Source organism: Temnothorax nylanderi, unplaced genomic scaffold (assembly GCF_030848795.1).
Source record: "Temnothorax nylanderi isolate EJ_2023f unplaced genomic scaffold, tnyl_v1.0 TNYL_tig0068_pilon, whole genome shotgun sequence".
Classification (NCBI taxonomy): Eukaryota; Metazoa; Arthropoda; class Insecta; order Hymenoptera; family Formicidae; genus Temnothorax; species Temnothorax nylanderi.
Genome location: NW_027249130.1, coordinates 318,064 through 340,969, shown reverse-complemented (window position 1 = coordinate 340,969; position 22,906 = coordinate 318,064). Strand labels below are relative to the sequence as shown.

The window sequence follows — 22,906 nt, the reverse complement described above, 5'->3', positions numbered from 1 at the left end:
TAAGATGCGATCGCGCGGACCAGTATACGACATCATGTGCCGCGATTTCCCCCTCCCCCCCCCCCCCGACGATAAACGTACGCGCGCGAGAAACGTATTTTCAACACGGGTCAATTTACATATGAATCCGATTAACTTCAATAAAATAATTTATCGGCAAACAGAGCCAAAATTCATTACGCGATTAATTAAACTCAAACGAAATTAAGCCATTAGCCGAGTTTGTTTCAGCCCGAATGCCGAAACGTTACCGCATTACGATGTTCAATACAAATAATTTGCGGCCAACGTGCATTTGCATGCACGCGCGAGAACTTGACCGTTGCCGAGAATGCACCCGGGCGCGACCGGCAAGGTGGAAGTCTCGCTGCGCGAGAGGAACTCAAAAGTAAAATAAAAGTTTGCTTCATTAAGGACTAGTTACCATGAAGACATTGAACTGACGTACCATCTTCCTCCGACTTCTTTCCCTCGATCTCCGCGCGCGCTTCTCGTCTTACTACCAGCATCGTTCCAGTTGGTAAACTCTCGTCTCTTCTCGGCGAAGAGGAAGGGAAAAAAAGGAGAGAAACGTGAAGAAATTCTCGAGTCGGAAAGTTCCTACTGCTTACGGCGCACGGTGGTCCGGCTCGAAATTACAATCGGACTCCGGTAGAGTCAAAAATCAAGAGATTCACCTTCGACTCGCGGAATTGTGCCGATCTTTTAATCGATATACTTGGGAGACGGGGGAGCCTGTTCTAATCGGTCATCAACCCGGTAAGAGGCATCCCACCGTAATTAATTCCTTAATCATAAAACTTTCTCAAGAGTGCTTACGTCTGAAGCGGTTTTGCGTCTCTGTTGGAGTTTCCGCTCTCCGCCTCTCGAATGTCAGCGATTCTCTGAAAACGCGCACGGGCGACGATGCGCCGCGGCCACGTTGTGAACGAACGCTCACATGGCACGGTTTCGTTGAACTTCGTGCCCATTTCCCTCTCTCTTTCTTTCTCTCCTTCTGCCTTGCCTCTTTAAACCTCATTATCTTCTGCAAACAACGCTTCCGCTAATGACGATGGTAAAATAGATATTTATTAATGACATTCATTACATCTTGCCTGCGTGATACGAACGGAGGATAATTAAATCATTATTCTCATTTCTCTCTCTTTCTCTCTTCGACTCGTCATAAAGACATCTTTGTAATTTATTTAATACAAACGAGCGGCGATTTTTAAAAGACAAAGAGCAAATAAAATTATATTCACGTTTCACGTTTATTTCAATCGCTTACCGCAGGTCTAATAATCGCTAACGATTCGCATAACGGTACAGTTTTTTTTTAATCTGCCTGATAAACGCGACGGAGCCGCTTTATGATCGACGGCGTAACGCCGCGTTCGCATACTCGGATGCTCGTTGCCGCTCGCTAAAAGGAGTTACTAAATTTAAACCGCTCCGTCGGCCGTTTCTCAAGTTTGCACGCTTGTCTGCCCGTCCGTGAGTCGTGCTCTGACGGACCAGATAATTGTCCGCTGTCGGATTAGCGAATATCGTTTCCAGGGGGTTCATCCCGGTTCCGCTTGCCAATTATCCTCTTTTCATCCCCTCACCCACCCCCCCTGCGCTCCGCCTCCGCCAAACGAAACGGCGGCGTCTTCAAGTTCGAGGGACCATTTGCCTGAAATGATTAACAGAACGTTGGCGGGGAGTGACGCGAGCTATTCGGCCGGCCTAAAATTATGCGGCCTAGAAAAAAGTACACCGCAGCGAACGAAATCCAAGCGAGGCTTTGAGGATAACGTCGAGTGCGCCGCTGATCTAAATTTACTGCCGACCGTGTAAACGACACGGGAACCCCTCGACATACCGTAACATTCACGGCCAGACTGTTCGTACGAGTGGCATGAACGAGCTGTAAGTGACGGCAGCTTATCTATGCTCCGATTTCTCTCCATTCATCGCGGCTCAGTCGTCGTCAATGCCACGGCATGGTCGATCATTATTTGACGAAAGGAAATATCGTTTCTGTAGCTATTTTTATTCCGACTTGCATTCTCCTCCTGTCTGTTCGGCATCGAGCGTCTGTAACGAGCCGCACCAACTTACGGGAGATCGTAAGATAGAAACGTGATACCGTGTCCGAGATGAAGGCGACGACATTTTATCGGCCTTTTGACAACTCTCCGCTAACCGTTCCACCGGATCATCTCTCGTTCAGATTTTCTTGCGAGGCTTATCTGAAAGTGGCCGTCGACACCCACCTGTTCGTGAAGTGGTCGCATGACGGATATATTTAGCGAATATAAAACCGGAGGGGAAGCAGAAAGCAGAAAAAGACCTTCGTCCGGCATAAGCGGGATGATAAAGAGGCGAAACGAAACGCATTACACGCACCGCGAGAGAGAAGCTCTCTGAAAAAGACTGTAACAAAGTAGTTTGGATGTATTTCTATATCTATTCTGAAATTCCATTCATGTGCCGATTTCAATTAATTGAGGTGTATTCTACTTTCGTCTATAAAGTGTGTCGACGAAAAATTCGGAATTCTTACGAGTACCTTAAAGATCGCCGAAATTCAGATTTCAAAAATCACTTGTCGGAAAGAATGTAGCGCCCAGGAGCACGGTAACGGCCGGATGATATAGACGGCGGGAAGGAGGGATAGAGGGAAGGTCGAAGGTGGAAAAAGAGGTGGAGTGGAAAGCAAGAGGGGTCCAGCTTGGAGTGCGCGCTTTCTGTTCGCTCATGCGAGAGAGCGCGAATGAGATTGCACCGCGCGGCGGCGGCGGCGGCTGGTACACCACCATCGCCAATTGTAGCAGCAGCGAGCGAAGAGAGCGAGGCAATTCCTCTCCCGCTCGTCCACGTCGCCCAGTCCTCCACTCGTTGCGCCCATTGCGTTTCCATTGTATCTCCCTTTTCTCTGCGTGCGGCGTTTTTATTGCCGGCGCTCGAGCTTCCGTGCGTAACGTCTGCGGCCCGAGCCGACGGACGCAATATCCGTCTCTCGCCTTGCACCGGACCAATCGCGAACCTACGTTTCCGCACTTGGTCGAGCGTGGATGCAATTGCGTGCCGGGAGCCTACCGTGATTGCCGGTAGCGCAATGCCCGATTTCTTTCAATACCGCACTTGTCCGTAAAGCCTATTGAAAGCATCGGTGAACGTTAAAACATAAAAGCCTACCAACTAAAATCTGATTTATCCGACTGAATCGAAACCGTAAACGTTCATGTATTGCTAAACGGATAGAGCGTAGTCGGCATATTCTTCTCGCCAATGGTCTTAAAATAAGACAGATTCCGATGAATAAAATAATATAATGTCAATGTCAACGTGTAGAAATTGAAATTATATTCGAAGACGTATTCTTCGTGACGGCCCTCAAACGATATTTATTCCGTGACGCAGCTGGTGATATAAAAATGTCGTTGCATTGAGAGATATTTTATTCCTGTCCTCAGAATATATATTTCGGGCATAAAAATCGGGAAAGCGCGGAAGAAGGTAGGTAAGAAACGATACCTTCCACGGCTTGCTGCCTGTCAAGTTGACTGTGACGTTGCCATCGATTGAGAGGAAAATTGTCGGAACCATCGAGCGTTAAAGTTTTCTGAAGCCGCGCGAGGATATTCCGGTATATAGAGAGGACCGGATTATCCTCGTCTCTCGTGAGCGGAGAAACTAACGAAGGACTTTTAAGGCGTCGCTTCTCAGTCTCGGTACCTGCTCGGAGATAAAGGCAGCGACCGGCGCGGCGCGGTGCGGCGTTTCCTTCGGTCGAACGTTTTTCCTTCCTTTTTTTTGTCAGCTCTTCTTGGGCGAAGGGCGGTCTCCGGATCGTGATCCCTTCAACGAGATTAGTTTTACTTAAACAGCAACATTTTACCTGATTCCTGCAATTCCTGGATTGCGCCCGTAGCAAAAATAATTTTTTAAAGATTATGAAATTATCAAAATGTTTAGCCGCATTTTAATTTGCCTTTTCGCAATATAATTAAAAAAAAATTTATTACCGGTGTGTAATAATATAATACTTCCTCTAAAAATACACACATATGTGTGTATCTGTAATATTTATTATATATTTTTTATTATATTTGTTCACTATATAAAAGACTGTATTGAAATCCAACATATCCAATATTTTTAAAAATGCTTTTGCAACGCCATTTTTATGGTGCTTTTTTTGTTGTAAATTCTGTTCGTACTCGATCAGGAACCACGGTTTCCTGGCCTGTAAATGTCGGCGTCAAGTTTTGTGTGGTTCGACGCCTTTGTTCGCTAAAATCGCGGTAACGTATCAACACCTCGAGTCATCGCCCTACCGGCGCGGCGATCAATCCCCTTCCACCCCTTGGTTGTCTAGTAATTCGAGACTTCTCATTCTACCCCTGATTCGACTGGATCTCACGTTGCGTTCCGTTTCAGATGAACACGTGTCCGTCTACATTTGTCCGTTTGAGGAACGCACGAAATGCCGACGCGACAGAGTATGCGAGCAGACTTGTTCCGAACATTTTCCTTTGTAACACGAGATGTGCCTTCATTACCAGGTCGCTTCATCCTGTTGCAGACCGATAAATGTAAATAATATTTTCTTTTCCTCAAAATCTGCGCGTAAACTATTAATATATCTAATAAATCGATAAAGATCTCATTTTTTTGTAAGAGAACAATTTCCAAATATGCTAACAATAAATTGATTATTATGTCGTATAATAATCAATTTATTGTTAGCATATTTGGAAATTGTTCTGCATCTTTGCAGAACATGTTGCGGAATGATATAATGATATAAATTATACTAATTTGTAATAATATTATTCACTGTTGAAATTGAATTCTAATGAACCGTGTGAAAATGTATTAACGGCATAGTCGACGGTGACGGCGAAGTTCCCGAACTGACGCCGGCCGGTTTTCTAATTTACACCTACGTGCTAACCGATGCGTTTCAGTTTAGATTACGCTTTAAAACGTAATTAGAGCCTTACAGTTTGCACAGTCCGCGTAATCACGGCCGCAGCGGCAAATACGGTGTGCGCCCCCCCCCCCCCTTGCCGACCACAATACGTTAATTATCGCCGAGGCCGAAAGTGAGCGCGTCGCAATTTACAATTCCGTTTAACGTGCCACGCACGAACGCAACCGGGCTTCGGTGGAAGCCCGTCGACGCTTTCACGTGAAAACGAGCGGAACGGATTTTCGAAAATCAACGTCACGCGGCGACGCGGATCGCGGCCGGATCGCGTAAAGCGGACAAGGCAGGTGAGATCTCACCGTCATGGGATAGCCGTGTCGCGAATCGAAGGGTGCAGTAATATGGGTGGTTTTTACTATTTATGCCATGACGCGGCCCGAAAATGCAATCGTTCCCCGGCGTTGAGCGTCGGGCGATGCAATTACGGGGGGAATTCTAGGCACGCCGGGTTTGATACCGAACAACCCGCACGCCGCGCCGCCCGGCAGATACATCGTGCCTTTGCACGAAAACAACCCCTCTGTCCCTCAGTCCCGACGCCCCTACGGTGGAAGGAGGTGCCGGTTGAAATTCCAGCCGGATGCAGCCCCCAAAAAGCGTCTGCCTCTATGAAGCTACCGCTCGCGGCTACCGGGACGCCGCGTCCCTCTTCTATCATAAGTTATTATTACTCGCCGCCGATCAATCGCATAACCGGATTATAAGCGCGCATGGCCAATCAATTTATGTCGATTTAGTTCGTTAGGATTGATTTGTGGGAGAAGAAATGTAATTTCTCTTGCAATTGAGCAGCTTGCAGTTCCCTCGGTACACCGCTCCAATAAATGTCTATGTTTAACTGTAGGTAAACCTTTAATATTGATACATTAAATTTTTTCTTATCTCACACGGTGAATATATGACTAGACGCAAATTTATTAAATTTGCAAAAGCTATATTGTTAAAATTGTATAATACTTAACTTTGAGAAATTCCAACATTAAAGAGTTTCAGTATACGTGCCCGTTATCCTATCGCATCGTGCAAGACTGCAAGATATTTCAAAGAGATAGCACCTGATAAAATATAGCTCGCATTGGTATAAAATATATCGTAATCAAAATATCCGGATCAAATCCAAGTCACGCGTAATAAACCTTATATGCATCACTGTGAAAACAAAGCGAACTCTGCACATTTTTTGTCTGAGATAAATTACAATCTTGTGAAAATAAAATAAAAGGATAATTGTTGGAAACTCGTGTGGCGAGTGTTGAGGTAACATTAGTCTTGATATAGAAAAAAATTCCATACTACAACGTCTTCCGCGCTTGTTTCTTGAGAGATACTAAAGTGCTTTCCGGCAAACGACTTTGAACGGACGCGAAAAATAACGCAGCTCGTGGAGACTCCTAATCTAAATGGGAAGTTAAAAGGTGGTCGTTCACGTTTACACGTATACGGCGCGGTCGGTCGGTCGGACGAGAGGATCCTTTTACTCCGGAAAGAGCGAGGAGGCAAGGAGGAGCAGGAGGACCGAGTGGAAAACGAAAACGGTCGGAGGCGGGCAAGAGAGGAGACGCGTAATAAGAATACCAATCGCAATAAAGTAGAATTTGCATTTGATAAGCATCGTAAAAAAGCGCAGCGTAAGGTCATTACGTATACATCCGCGAGCTACGACAGCCTACATCGCCCAACAGTTCCACGACCTGGGATCTTACCTCGTTTGCCATAGCTCAAGCCGGAGCGCCGGCACTCGCGCGATCCCGTCTACGACCGAATCGCGAAGTGGCTTAAGGAAAAAATGACGCCAGAAATGGTCGCCGTATTGCTGACTACACTGCTCTTTGGATTATTTAAGTCGCATGAAAATCCGCGAGGGAAGAAAGAGGGAGAGAAAGAGAAGAAAAAAACGGCTTTAAGATCGCCGTAAATCATCGAGTGTCAGACTCTTTTTCACTTTTTCGTGTCGTTAACCAGTAGATATAGCGACGTTAAAATGTAGCGCAACATTATGTGACGGCAATGAGTCACGGGTGACTAACTCGGGTAAAATTATATCGAAGACAAATGTATCTCGTACACAGACACGGCTGTGACATCGTTTCTCAAAGAGTCAACCGTACTCGGACGTCCAAATGACGAAGGATACGCGGAGGATCGAGATATGTCGCGGGTTACAGCGGTTTTCTGTCAGAAAACTGGAGAGCAGACACAATGCAGTCGGAGAACGATTCATTCACGCGACCGTAGCCCAGACACAGCTGGACGCCCCGCAGGGATGAAACAGGAAACCATTGTCGCTCACGATTTCCGAAACGTGTGGGGTGAGCGCAGCGCGCGCATTTTTTTTCTTTTTTAGTTTCAAGCGGAACCCATATGCACGCGCGACGCATCGAGCCGCGTCGCGTGCAAATGTTGCTTTTTGAGCGACGCTGACGCGTAGCGAAAAGCAATTATTGCGCACGCGACCACGCATAGAAACGCTGCTAATATACGCGCCTTGCCTCTGGCGGATATAATATTGACCGGACCGTTCAGTCTTTGTAGCTTAATTATATGATTTTTATCCATGTATAATAATATTATGTTTAATATCCGTGTTTTATTAGTATTTATTATGATTAAACCCGGATTTACGCTTAGATAATATAACGGTGATAATAAAATAATTAAGATGCATAACAGCGTATATAAAGAGTTACTGTGCACGCGTACGTTATCAAGATGATTAACTTCACCCTCGCCGCTAACGAGCTCCCTTTAAACGTTCATCTGGCCATGTCTTGTAGCGCTTATTCACCTACGAAAAACCGGAAGTTCTTCGGGGCCCGTTACAAAATCAACCGGAAACCTATTCATCTCCTTCGTTCAGGACACTCGACCTACTACGAAAAACGTCGAAAATAAGCGGGGAGATAAAAGAAGGGACAGTTGTTTCGCGGTGGGGGGAGACCGGTAAGGTTCGAGACACTCCTTTTCGCTAATAGCATGCACGCGACCATCCGGACCACACGTGCGTAATAATGGGTAGCGCGCGTGGGTGTGTGTTGGTGCTGTGAGTCGAACGGAGAGCCAAGCGGAGCCGAGCCAAGCCGGTCGACGAAGCGTGGCCCAAGGGGTCTGGTTCCCAAGTTTCTACCGCTCCATCTGCTCCTTGTTACTCGCGGTTATTAATTAGCCTGGGCCGGTGAGAGAGCGCCCGAGCCGCATCGGCGACACCGCCATCGAAATTATGCGACTGCGCTCGTATATCAGTAGTAACCCGACGATCGTTCCGAGGCATCGCCATCGCGAGCTCTGGTTGGTCGATCTCGATGAAGACGCGCGCTCGCAATCTTTAAACACGCGCGCGCCCGCCCGCCCGAGGCCCCGCAGAAGCCGATGTACCGGACGCCTCTCGCGTGAGCTCGCAAGGGCGCAATTAACTCTCAGAACGGAAAGTACATCGGGGCTTCGAGTATCGTAAACGTTCCTCTCGCGTGTCCCGCCTCCGGCTTGTCCACCCGTACACGAGATAAAACGTGTCCGCGTTGTCGAGCATCGTCGGACGGGGGCCGGGTGCGATAATTACTAGTTGTATTCCTCTGCGAGCGCGAGAGTCGGAGAGCATTCGCTCGCGGAGATTTTAATTGGAGGATAATACGTTCTTTCATGGTGTTTAACTGCTCTTCTGTTAACTGAAAAACTTCCTCTCCATTGAAAAGAAAGTCTGGGTAATTTTACAACTACGAGATGTCTTCGTCTTAAATATTTGTTATCATTAAGATAATAATTCGGCAATAAGCTAAATAAAGATAATTTATCAATATATCTTAAAGCGAGCAGTTGGCGACAAACTAACTTTTGAGTCTGTCCAATTATGAATGTAAATGGAATCTGAATTTTCTGCATTTTATATCTATTCTGCTATATTTATTTCATCTTTAGTAAGCCAATAATTATCCCTTATCAACGCATCTGCGAGGACGGGACAAGGGCATCCTTCTCAGCCACGAATCAAACAACGCGGTCGACGAGCATTCGAGCTACGGATCGAAATGGTCCCCGCATCATCGCGGAGACGCATCAGGAGGGTTTTGCACGGTTGCACCGGCGGCAGCGCGGCAGCATCGTATCTGCCCCGCATTCTCTCCAAATCTCCCGACGCTAGTGCAAGCGGCCTCGAGCGGCGGGCTCGCCCGCAGAAATGTAAATACCGACTGGCCAATCAGTCTGATTGGTCCCATTCGCTCGAATGCCCGTCATTCACCGACGCTATATACCGTTGCCGTAAGGCACGGCGGCATTCCTGAATCGACGGCATTGTTCGTACGCGGGCGTACATGCGCTCCTATGTACACCCGCCGCGTATGTACACCCCGACATACATGCACATGCGGGACGCTTTGAAAAAGCTATCGCACAAGCTTTTCGGGCTTCGCGAGCCGTTCAATTACGGAAGTAAACGGCCAAGTCGACGGCCAGGTCGTAACACGATCGCGTTATATTACCCGCGATAGATTATTTTGACACAAATTCTAAACGCCTGGCTATTAGCGTAATCGCAGGATTAATATTTACGTCGACTATTAATATTTTATTTTAGCTATTACGAGATTGCCACCGTGATTGTTAGCCGTTTCAAGGTCGGCATTTACACAGCGACATTAATCTTATTAATGTAGGTATTGCGTAATTACGAGCTCATGATTCATGCAGCCGTGCGCATGCATCTGATGACCATTCGGCTACCCGAAAGCACGTCGACGCGACGCGACGCGACGCAACGATCCCGCGTCCTGATCCCTCGCGACGTAAATTGTTGCGTGCCGACAGCCCATTGTTATGGCAATGAGAGAGAGAGAGAGAGAGCGTTTCTGCTTTTATCTTCCAATTTTGAAGGGTATTACAAATTGGCGTGCTAATCCTAATGCGCGATTCATCGGGTAATTTCCCAGAAACGTTATTCGAGAAATCGTTTTGCGTATAAGGCTGATAGAAAATTTTTGACCAGGACCCTCGCCATCCCCCGTATAATTTGTTCGACTCCTCGGCACGGATGCTTTCGTGACTTAGGGTAACGCGCGCGCACTTTCCTATTCACCTGTACATCGCGATTTCGCGACCACGCAATATCGTATGATCGGGAATTAAATGCTGTAATTACGATAATTGCAAGTCTGCTTATTTTCCACGAACTTTGTTTGTTACCTTGAATGAACTTTGGATTAGGTTTGCGATTTAAAAAGCAATCGCATTGTCACGTTACCGCGGACGAGACAATTCTTACGGAATGAAGAAATATCACTCGTAGATACGTTTCGTGAAGAAAGGTCTCATTAAACGCTCTCAGGACGGAAATGGGATTCATAGATAAAGACAATATCCATCGTCACGGACCGGATAACCACGCTCAGTCAGAGTTGTTTACACGAGGGTCAAAACTCGCTTGAGACTCGGGCGAGAGGAAAGAAACTAAGAGTCCCACTCGAGAGAAGATGAAGCGCAATGTCCTCTGGCTCTCTGTACTTCTGTTTGCCCTTCTCTTCTTCTCTTTGACTTTATCTCGTCGCGATCTTTTCTCCTCCTCGCTCGTTCGCCATAGAAAAGAAGAATGGCCGCGGGGGAAAGGGCCAAGGGAGAGCCGTAGCTAGCAGACATAGACAACACCGGTTACCAGACAGCGCGCTTCTAATCTGGTTTAACTTGTTTACCAGTCCTCGATAAAGGAGCAATGCAATCCCCGCGCGGGCGTGCGAATTTCACGTCTGAAATCTGACTTGAAATTTATTGCGGCGGTAAATATAGAGGCGGGTGGGTGAGTGGATTCCGGTCGCGGGGGTATAAAGGAAGGAAGGCGGAGGGCAGTTCGCAGGCGTCTGGAGGAAAGGAAAGCACCGACGTTAAACCGCAGCACGCCCGGTACTTGTAGCGCGGCCGGTTTTCACCGACATTTTTCGGAGGTTCTTTGGAAGTCTTCGTCAGTCGAGACACAGCTGGTCTTTCTGTGATTGCCGCTCGAGGCCGCGTAAAGCTCGACGACGACAACGACAACGACGATGAAGAGGATGACGACGACGACGACGACGACGACGACGACGACGACGACGACGACGACAACGAAGAAGAAGAAGAAGAAGAAGAAGAGGAAGAAGAAGACTACGTCGGCGGTGTCGGTGTCGGTGTCGCAAGATCCGTTTTAACGAGACTGCTCGAGGGGATTCATTGAGACGCCGGCTGCTGCTTCTTCGACATGCCACGTGACTCCTCTTCCATTCTTCCTCTCCTTTCTTTATAGCCCGACGTTTTATTATTCGCCACTCACTCTCTTCTTTCATTCCGCTCGCCGCGCGCGCCCTTACCGTCAACCTTTATTTTCTTCTTCCCCGAATTCTCAGCATTATTCAGCGGGCGCACGTCCCTCATCGAGGATGCACGCACGTACTGACTACCTGCTACGGTTACGATGACGACGACAACGATGACGACGACAACGGCGACGACGACAACGCCGACGTCGCCGTCGAAATTCGCAATAAAAATGTCTCGCTGTCGAAGCTAGTTGGTTGCACGAACGAACCTCGACTACTTGTATCGTTCGTGCATGGGATATTACAATATATGTCCCTTTTCTCTTTATATTTATATATTCTGCAATGAATATGCTATTACTAGCCGAACAAACTGAATTAGATTCCATGTGTCTGTAATTTTCAGCAGGAAATATCCCGGTATATAATCCTTTATAATTGAAAGTTAATACGCGAATGCAGATATTCGTATAATCCTTTCTTTTTACTGCATGTTTCTGTGTGGTTCTAGGTGTATCATAGAAATAATATAATTTAACGAAGTGTTAATCGACTGATTCGAATTAACGAAATTGCTGACGTACATCGATAATAACAGCGAATATGAATGGAATCGTCGTTGAAACGAAATTTTCATTTGCTGCTAAAATGCGCGAACGGGATTACCCATATGCGCGATACCATCTCGTTAAAAGCACGCGAAATGCTCTGCGAAAAGCTATCGTTATAAAGTGCTCGTCGTAACGCTCGGACATACGCCTGTCCAATCGAAATTTTGATTGCGCCCGCGTTACTGATTGCGCGCGTCACATTATAAGCTTTAATCACTTTAATTACTTATTGCATGTAATTAAGCACGGTTTATTGCACCCGTGCTGACTAGCGGTCGATGAAACCCGCTCGTTGACGCGTGACAGCGCATTTGCGTTCGTCAGCGGTGGTACACGTAATGAAACTTGCGAGTCGCAATTCTATCAAATCAAAGCCAGACTAATCGTCAACATTATTTCGGTGTGTAGGAAATCGGCGGTTTCATTACGCGTCGCTTATATTGTCGTGTTTCACATACCGGAATAAATATTTATTAAATGATTCGCGAGGTTTCATTGCACATTATTATCACCGATCGCTTCACGCAATTTCGCGGTTCATGTTGGAGCGATACGACGTAATCACGTCGACGTTTCTGCGCGTTAAGACCCCGAACATCTGTATTAGGCAAAATGTTTGCAAGATATACTTTGCTATACTTCGCAAGCCCATACGTGCAATTTTACCGGACATGTTTGCGCACGGTAATGAACGGCTTCTACCAAAAAGTTATATATGCGTTAACCCACTCCTCACCGCTCTTCCTAACCGTTCTTTATGGGTTGGTACGTTCTAACGAGCTCCCGTGCTCCACCGTTCTTCTCTCATTAAAATGTCGGCCGACGTCTTATTGTACGTCGCGTTATTATCATTACCACGTGATGGGACACGCAAGCTGCGCCCACATCTCCATAGCACCGCAAATAATCGTAAAGAACGAACGTTATGTTAATAACGTGTCCATTTAACTCGTGTCTCTCGAAAAAATCAGCACAGCAATAGCAGCTGAAAGAATTTAGGACGTACAGTCGGCTTAAATTCACCGTCATAAGTAATGTTTAGGTAATTTTCTCGAAAACCTTTATATCGGAGCTAACTTTTCATTGTAATACGACCGAAATTACCGACGATTTTCGAATATTAAATATCATTATTTTTATGTTACAGGTGAGTCAACCGGGCCAATCACGTGCACGGAATCAGAAGCTGTTCGAACAGTGAGTTTAATGAAGAGTAATTACGCGACATGATAGGGCGAGCAGTTAGTCGTACATTTCGTGCGTATTACGGGAATTAAAATAGAAACGAAAGGGGCCGGGTTCGGTGCGTGCGGTGGAATGAATCCGAAACACGAACATAGAACGCGGTAACGTTTTCGTATGAAGCGCACCCCTTATATCTTCCCTTTGTATATTTTTTCCCGACATGCGCGATGCTGGCGTGTTTGATTGTCGACGAAAGACGCTGGCGATGACTGTTCCAGGCCCCGGCCCCGGCGCGTTCGTTCGGACTCCCGGGAGGGATCCCTCCTTCTTACGGAGTAAACTGTTTTCTTAGGCACTCGGGACTCTTCAAAAATTCCTAAATATTTACTCGAGTGGAGGACTCCCAGACGGACGACACTTAAACGGTATTCTTCGAGCAGGGTACACGAAGACGGGCTTAAGCCCCCCTGAAGAACGGATTAGAGACCTCTCGCGCGCATTTCTTTCTCGTTTTCTCGTTTCCTCGCTCCTCCACCTCGTCATTTTTCCTTCAACTTTTCCTTCGCGCGCGTCTCCTATCCGCCCGGACTGAGATCCGTACGGAATTCGCGCTGAGGGAAATCATTCGTTGAATTGTAAGTCGAGCGTAATTTTTCCGAGTGTATACTTATCATATAAGGTGATAAAGCGTGGGATTTGTTTATTGAAAAATAGAGATCTTCCGCGCGTGCGCGCTGCATTCGTTTTATTCATTGAAATACGATGAATTATATATGAATTGATGTTACATGGATGAATCTCTCTGGTAATGGAAATAACGGCTACTCGATTTTCAAGTTAAAAACGGCTTGCATTATATTTTACCGTGGACCCTTAGACTTTATCCAGGGACTCGTGATTATATTTTTATAAAATTCTATTGAAAACGTGGATTTGTTTTAAAGTAAAGTTTATAATTTCTTTAATTGCACAAGAATTTATTCATGATTTAACATGAATCAGCAACTCGACCTTAACATTCCTCTTGTGCATAAATAATGTCACAAACTCCAGTCATTTTTTATGAGTCAAAGTACTTCATCGCGTTTATCACTCTCATTCACGAAAACTTTGCGACGTTCTTTTATGCCTTCGTAACACGAAATTGTATGACGACTAGCAATCGCTAGTTATCTTATCGCCTGCCGTAAATATTTAATAATTCGGTCGACTCGGTCGGTCGTCAGCTCGCGACGCGAGAACTTTCGAAGTCCGAGAATACGAAACTACACGAACGGTCGATTAAGTATCGCGAATCGATTTCATCTCGTCAAACCGTTTCCGTACACGTGTGACGAAGACGAAGGATTTCGCGATCGGGGAGAACGTCTTCTAGGCAGACGGTAAAAAATGTCGTGCCCAACACGACGAGACTCGATTCTGCAGTTTCTCTTGACTTTTTTTCGACTGGTTTCAGGCGTTGCCTCGATGCAAAAGCATTCCCTTGTTCGAAGTTCCCGTGTCCCCCCACCCACCAGTTGCCGTCACAGTCGCGCTTTCCGTCTGAGAGCTTCGAAAACTTTCGGGTCTGAATACTAGGCTGCATTAAACATGAATAAACGATTTATGAGAACAGAACGGCTGTAACGGGCTGGGTGAAGGGTTGACGGCGCGGCAAAGCGACGGCTAATAAAACGAGGCCGACGATATCATTGACGAGAGGTTTCTCGGATCCCCGTCGTCGTACGTACGCGCGATCGCGATCCGCCTCGTTATTCGCTCTGATAATTAATAATCGCATCCAACGACCGTGCATACTGCCGGGCTCCGGGCTTCCTATCTGCTTTGTCATCGCCCCGGATAATAACTCTTTGACGATTGGCGGGTGCGGACCCGGACACTCGCCTCTCGTGGTGCAAATAACTGATTAACCCTTTCGGCCATTCCGCTTCTCGGAACCTTCGATTTTCATTCTGCGCGATCGATTATGCCACGGCGCGGCGGCGAAGTAAAACGAACGGGGTGTGTGTTAAAGAGCGGCCCCGAAGCCACGAAGTCATCGTGAGGATACGCAAGTATCTCCACACACAAAGCGAGACGGAAGAAATTTCCATTCCAAGAAACACTGTCCGCTAAGAAGGGAACACAGATCGTATTTTATCGCGTGCTAATACGTTATTCCCGCTGTTTAAAGTGGATAAGGAAACGCCGCGAGGAAAAAAAAAGAAATATATTAAGTCGGTGATGTGCAGGGGGAGCGGGGAATAAAAGGATTCAATTGAGCGCGCGCGCGCGCACGAACGCAGCCTGCTTCTTGCGAGAAACGGGTTTCCGACGGAAACTTCGGGGGCTTCAAAGCGATCTCATTTCATGCGCTCGGCTCCGCCGCGGATTGCCGCAAGCTAATTTGCGAGCGTCAGCTGCGTATTTCTGCAACTATTCTGAGTTCCTCACGGCGTTAACCCGCAGACGGCGGGACGTTAAAAACGACCGATACCAAACGCGATACTGCGCTTTTTCTCCTGGTATATAATCCCCGGCATACCCGCGGTTACTTTTCGCCGTCCGCGAAATAATTAATCCGCGCGCTCGTAAAACTCACCATCGGGAATAACAAAACCGGGCGGGGCACAGTCGCGTTCTTTTACGATTCTCTGAAAAAGATATGTGTCCCCGCGTTGGCACGTACCTTTGTCGGAGCTGGGCGCGACGCTGCAAGAGGATTCTAGCATCTCTCGGTGCTACGTTCTCTCGTCGCATAATCTAATCAGCACATTAACAGGGACGATAACGTCCGCTCGTAAATCCATGACTCGGGTAACGATCTTTCCACGTGCGCCAAACGCGTATATTTGACGCATCCCAACGTCGTCCGGCGCGATGTTTTGCTCGTATAGGTGCGAAACGACGCGAATTGTGACCGGCCATTAATTTTACCCCGCGTATGTCGGTGCTGCAAGATTTCCGAATAAATACTCCTTACCCGTGGACTTTTATCGTAAAATCGACAAACGTCGGAGTCTAAGAAGGCATTAAATTGCAATACCGTCCCGCGCATTGTCCCGCTCTCAATGAAAAAAATCGCAGATCGAATGAGAGCCGGAAATATTACGCAAACATTACTTTACTACTTAAATATTCATATAAAAGAATAAAAGCTCAAGTATATATATGTATATCTTACTATCAATTCTCGTATTAATTGTATTAGTGACATGATAATCTAGATCAATGCTGTCCAAGATTTGTAATTCTTGGCTTGATGTGTATCAGCGTTCAGGAAAGCCTATTGCTTTCCTTTCCCTTAATGTCCATAATTACAAATCTTACACAGCACTGTTCTAGATAATTAAATTAAATTTGACGCTATTATTTCCGCAATCATGTATGCAATTCAAGCCTACCTACTATTCGATCATTTGGTACAAAATAAAAAACCGCTTTTTGATTAGCTAACATTCCTCGTCAAGTACCATTTAGATGTAATTTCACATGCTGTTCTATTCTATAGTGACTCTATCGGTTACGAACATCACTTTTGGTGACTATCGACTCGTGACATCATTTGCGCTTGATGTTCTACCATTTTATCAGCGATGTAGATATCGCTCTCTTTGTCAAATGAAGCGCTATCGAATACCGATACTTTCGACTTTGCTCCGACTAGGACGAACCAAGTCTGAACTGGATCATTAACGCCCTTTCGTCCAATCGCGTCGTCATTGGCGCGCCATTACACGAGAAGCTAGCGTTGAAATCTGCATAGTAAAGTACAAAGCGAAAGCACCATCGAGAATATCAGTACAACTTCCATATCGTCTGTTACATTAGCACGAAGAGACAAAAGAAGGAATGGAGTATATCTCCGGCTCGACAGAAGGACAATGAAAGGTAAATGTCCTGTAAGTGGAACGAAGAGAGAGAGAGAGAGAGAGAGAGAGAGAGAGAGAGAGAGAGAGAGAGAGAGAGAGAGAGAGAGAGAGAGAGAGAGAAAATTAACGTAACGATACGACTTGTTTCAATCTCGATCGTTAACCCAGACGGCAGACGGGCTGATATGAAAATTTCAGTCGATCTTGACTATCCACGGGGGGGGGGGAGGGGGTGATTCTCGCTCGTTACCATGGGGAGTCATGTTGAAATATTTAACAACTCGATTGCTCATTCGTTCGATGCATGCCGAACAAACATAAAGCGACGTTTTTTCCCAATATTACGAAAAAAAAAGTGGAATTGATAGCCGTACGCCTCGCGAAGCAATTGTGTTGCTGTCGTATCAGATGTATAATGTACACAGCGGCGCAGCGTGAAATCCACGCAGGTAGAAAGGTAGAAAGTGTAAGTGCTCTCGAGGATATCGACGTTCGCTCTATCTCGTCGGTTATCTCCCGGCACGGGAGAGATCGAGCCTCTCGTTCCTTTCGAATCTTTCCTTCATGAGACGGAGAAAAAACTAGGGAGTTCCGACGCGGATGAAGGAAAAGAAACGACGTGGAGACCTCCCTGTTGTTTGTGCAGCGTGGCAACGGCTGAGAGAAGATGGAGAACAGCGTGGCGGGAACCCGGTGCCACGACGCGACGGTGGCAGTGCATTTCACTTGTTCGGAAGCATAAACTGGGACGGTAGACGTGCCGGTATGAAAATTTCAATCGACTGGGGCGAAGTGTCGGCGTAGCGCGCGCGAGCGTCGAGGAGGCGGCGTCGGCGAAGGTGGAAGGTGGATGGTAGTGGCGGAGAGAGAGGCTCAGGTGGAGCAGGCACAGGTGGAGAGACGGCGAGCAGGAGAAGAAGGGAGGTGAAACGCGACGTGAGGGAGGATGAGGTGGGTAAAGTGGCTCTGGACCCTGTGTGGGTATATCGTCGTCTCTCTCCCGGTTTCTCCGCCGGTTGATTCGCCGCACGGCAGTCCTTCTCCCCATCTTCCTCCTTCTTGCCGGCGTACGAGGCCCTAGCCCGCGGCGAACTGCATAATTCATGGCCCTGCTACACACCGACCGCCGCCACCCCGGAGGACCCTCTTCCATGCAGAGAGGGCCGCCGCGCCGTACCGCCCAACCCCTCCTTGCGCCCACCACCTTCCACGCTTCAACCTCCTTGCCAGGGTCAGCCTTAGTCGCGTGCATTGTACGTCACCACGTATGCGCGTGCTTGCTCTAACCCTAAGCATACAGAAGAACTTACGTGTGTACGTACGCATGTATGCACAGCGCGGATAAAGTTGGCCCTGCGACGAGGTACATATATACGCGCGCGCGCGCGCGCGCGTTTCTAACCCCGTGCACTACGCGCAGAATGTAGGCGAATATTTTGGCTGAGTTATGAGCGGCACCACCCCCCGTGGAGATAGCGCGGAGACCTAACGAGAGAGGAACGCCACGGGCGCTTTGACCGGTCTCGATCGCGTCGGGATGCCTTCCCTGACAGAGAACAAGATTCGAAGATTGGAATAATGGATCTTTACGAGGCCACTGTCAGTTTGGACAAGTTTACGCGCGCCGTTGCTCCTCCGTAGGCTTTTGCAGCCTCGGATCTCGGACCCCGCTCTTTTTCTTTCACGTTGCGTCTCCGAAAGTTGCGCTGCCGCTCGCGACGAGCACCGACGTTTCCCGCGGCAATGAAACATCGTCTTTAAATCAGAGACGTTGTTGTAATTATGAAGTTTTTAATTACGGAGTTCGTAAAAGTAAAAGACAAAGAACAGTATTAATTGTTGTCTTAATGTTTATAATTCGTGAATTTTTTTTCTAATTCACATTTGGCTTGTGTAGAGTATGTACTATTTGATACCGGTTAGGATTGTGGCGGAATGAAATACTGGGGTATAAATTTCAAACGCTTAATGCCACGTGAAATATATATCTCAGTGATGCGCGGATCCTACATTTAGATAGAATAATATATCTTAAAAGGAACGCTTGTGAATAATAACTCTGATATTTTTGAAGATCGCAAAACGTACTAAATAAATATTTGCTTCTAAGAAAAGTAAAATTTTACTGTATATTTTTTTCTATAGATAATAATAGTGTAGTAATTTTAACAACAAAAATCTTTTAAAATAATATTTTTCGTAAACGGTTTAACATATTCCGTTATTTTTTCTTTGAAACTAAACGTTTTGTCTCTGAACCTTTACTGGTTTTAAGATATTTTCAATTATATTATTTCTCTGTACATCTTTTTGAACTCGTCCCTTATTAAATGTTTTGACAAAATGGGAAGTCTTTTAATTTTAGTCAGATTTCGTCTTTTTAATCGAATTAAGACGTTACATATCATACATCTGTTTTTTTTATGACACTTTAGCTGATAATGATTAGTATAAATTGGACAGTCCTCAGACAATCTTGAACGTAGCTAAATAGATAACGCGGTGATGTCGTCGTTAAAGTCCATTGCATTAGCTGCCGAAGGCATCCTCGCGCTCAGGGTGCGATTCGTCCGGTCTACGCGTTGTACACCAATCGGAAGACAAAGTGGGCACCCGAAGCTACGAGACTGCACGAAATTAATACGGAACCGGCTTTAATCTACGGACGCATTGCGGTTCGAAGCGCAGGAAAGGCGGTGGAACGAGATGCAGATATCCCGAGGCAGGCACGGCCAGCAGCAGCCGCAAGTCGTTTTCTCGTCCTACCGGGAGAAGCGTACCGGTTCTTGCGCTGAATAAATGGGAGATGCTCTGCCATCTTGGGTTCCCATCGCTCGCGAAGATAAACATCAGTAGCAGCAGCAGCAGCAGCAGCAGCCACAGCACCAACGGCACACGGCCCACGGTAGCCAGAGGGACCCTCGTAATTAGCCGGGCTTGCGTGTCTCTTCTTTTTCTCGCGTTAGAAAACGCCGCTTCGAAGACCGTAATGCTTGATGGTGTCTGTTTATGAGCGAATGATCGTCTGCGAGTCGATCAAAGCTCTTTGAAGACCGTCGGATAACCGAACGATTTCATAGAAATTACCGTGCGAATTCCAGACGGAAATACGCCGAGCGGAGAGGGAGATACGGATCACCGCTAACTTCTGCGCTTCGGGCGGAAAATATTGGAGTGTCAAAGAGCCGAGACTTACTACCGTAACTTTGTGAATTAATAAGATTTGGGTAACAAGTTGCGTATCGGTGGCAGAGCTTAAAGTTCATCAAAAGATGGATTCCTTGATAAATTCAAAAAGCGGCTAACTCCTTCAAGTAATTAAGTAGTAAAAACTAAATAAAAAAAGATGCCGTAGATAATAGTACGAAATTAGTTTAATACAAAGATACAGATATCAAAATATTATAATTTTAGCTATAGGTATCTAATAATTTAAATTTTTAATTTAAAAAATCTAAATATCATACTGTGATTTTAATCGCGCCGGATCGTATAAAATTTGAGAGAATACTGAATTAAATAACATGTGCTTACATGTTGAAAAACAATAAAATATTTAGATACATCGTTATAATATGATAGAACAGTGATCCTTGAAAACTTGTCACCATTTTAAATATTTCTTTACCTTTATGTTATTTTATTAAAACGACGGTATAAAATAAACATCGTCTCGCAATTTCTCTCGCGTCGACGACTGCGTCCTTGGGAGAGGGTCTACAAAAATAAGTCGCGGCGCGCCCCGGCAATTACGCGAGGACGACTTCGCCGAGTTTTAATTTGCGCGAGCTCTCGAGACGGTCGCGTATTCGTGTACGCGCGGTACTTTCCACGAATTCGCGCGCAAATTTATGCGCCCAAACGATGGAAACAGCGCTCAAAAGAGCACCATGCCTGCCTCTCTCCCACACCCACCGTAAATCTCGTCAGCTAAGAATTGCGAGTTTCCTCGGGGAAAGATGGAAAGGCACTTTGAATGCAAGTTTCTCGTCTGGCCATTTCTGGAATTTCTGCAAAAGGCAATTTTATCGCCCGGAAATCCGTGAATGCGAAACGCACGTTTTTGAACCTGTTAAATATTTGCTTAAATTAGACAATTTTCGTCATATTTTACAAGTCGATACATATACATCGGTATTAAATGAACGAACATTTCTTTATTTTCGTTAAATGTTCTGAAATAAATTTTTGAGGGAATCAAGCTGTATACATATATCTTTCCAAGATCTTCTCTTGCTATCTTACAAGAAGAAAATCCTATCCTTGTACACGTGTATGCAGAATTTTTACCTTCCAGTGTTCCACAAGCTTCCTTTTTTTCTCTGCATTGTCGAAAACTTTTCGACGAGAAAATGACGCGTTTTCCGCCACGGAACTAAAGCCGTTCGCGAGCGGCGGCGGGGTCGAGCTTGGATGTGAATTTTTCGTCCGAACTCAAGAGTTCGTCGACGAACGGCGTTTAACGATCCGGAAACGTTGTAAGTGTGGAGATTAAAGTGTATTCGTACACGTAGCTGCGAACCTGTGCGGCAGCAGCACTTTCCTACCTTCTCCCATTCTCCCATTCACACCACCTTCGGAATGACACGTTGGGAACAGAGCCAAGCCAACTCTAGTACGTGCTATGGGAATGCTCCCAAATGGGAATACTTCTTCTGGCTTTTAATTTAAGTTTGAATATCAAGGAAAATAATTATCTGGCGGAATAACACGAAACAGGCAGCTTGTTAAATATCGGTTAAATTTTTGTACATTTTTAATATATTTATATAAGTATGATTTACAAATTATGTAAAAAGAAGGAAAGATAATGATTTAATAAAAATAGATGGAATAAGTTAAATGTTGCTATAGCTCACTCTTAGTTTTTATAAATCATCACTGCACAATTTTGAGTAATTACAAGCGCAGCAATACGAAAGAGTTATGCTGTTAAAAGGAATGCAAGGAAAGGATGTAAATTGACAATTGGTTTTTCGCAAAGGGAGTTTTTCGTTAAAAAACTCTCTCGTCTTTCGGTGTTTTTCCTTCTTAATAAAGCTTAAGAAATTTCGTTATTTATTTATCGAGAATATATAACACAATACTACAAGATTTGTATTATAAAATCTTTAAAATAAAATTTATTAACAGGATTTGGCAGATACAATATATTTAGATAAAAAAAATAACGTAAATAGGAACATACAGATTCCTTTCTTAAATCATAAATCTGACATCACAAAAATCAGATTGATTTTCAAGACATATCTATTGAACCGTATCTCGAAACTGGTTTTAGCCAAGCTTCTTAACGAAATTATTATATAAATATGGGCTATCGTAGAATACTGAGATTAGAAAAATCCCCTGTTACAAGCTTACGCTTTGTACGTATACATCGAACGTAATCGAAGCGGCATGATTGATTCGCCGATTCGCTGAACAAATTCATGTGTATTCATTCGTAAAATACACCCGTGAGCCCGTACAGGCGGATGTAGCTTTATCTGGGGCCCCATCATTCACGTTAATTCCACTTAAGCACCGATGCACCTGGCTCGCGAGCTCAACGCGACGAGCGCGCGGATAGACTCGGCAAAAATGAAGAGACGAATGCCATGCAAATCGAGCATTCGAAGTGCGCACAAGGGCACCTTATGCAGCGGCACACAGTGGAACCGAGTGGCCGAGTGCGCGGCTGCGTGGCAGCTCGAGCGAATGAAAGATGGCAGTGTGCGTATTGTAGAAAGCTGGAACAAACGGGGCACTAAATTCGCATGATTTCTTCTCGTTCCGGAGGCGAAGGCTCGCGTGGTTTACTCCGGGGCGCTTCGTCGGGCGCCGATGTCGAATGTTTGCGTTCGAAATAAATAATCGACCAAAAACCAGTTGAAAGAGGATTTAATCCGAGAACGAGGGCACAAAAAAATCTACCGTCTGCACGACGCGGCCGCGCCGTTACGCGGCGTCTTCCTCCTCTGAATGATGATTATCCACAAAAAACAAACGGACTGAGATAAGTGGCAGCGTATTAAT

The 22,906-nt window shown here is 45.8% G+C and overlaps 1 protein-coding gene across 2 annotated transcripts in view; it reads left to right on the top strand.

Moving 5' to 3' along the window:
- The window catches only part of LOC139773759 (discoidin domain-containing receptor 2), a 98,570-nt gene that overhangs the window by 41,945 nt on the left and 33,719 nt on the right, over positions 1–22,906 (top strand). Inside the window, exon 1 of one of the 2 annotated variants that reach the window (XM_071708463.1) lies at positions 12,924–13,049. The exons of the other annotated variant lie outside the window; for it this stretch is intronic. Coding sequence (XP_071564564.1) covers positions 12,991–13,049 — 59 coding nt within the window. The 5' untranslated portion in view covers positions 12,924–12,990. Of the gene's footprint in view, positions 1–12,923; positions 13,050–22,906 lie in introns of those variants that run through there. 2 annotated transcript variants of the gene reach the window in all.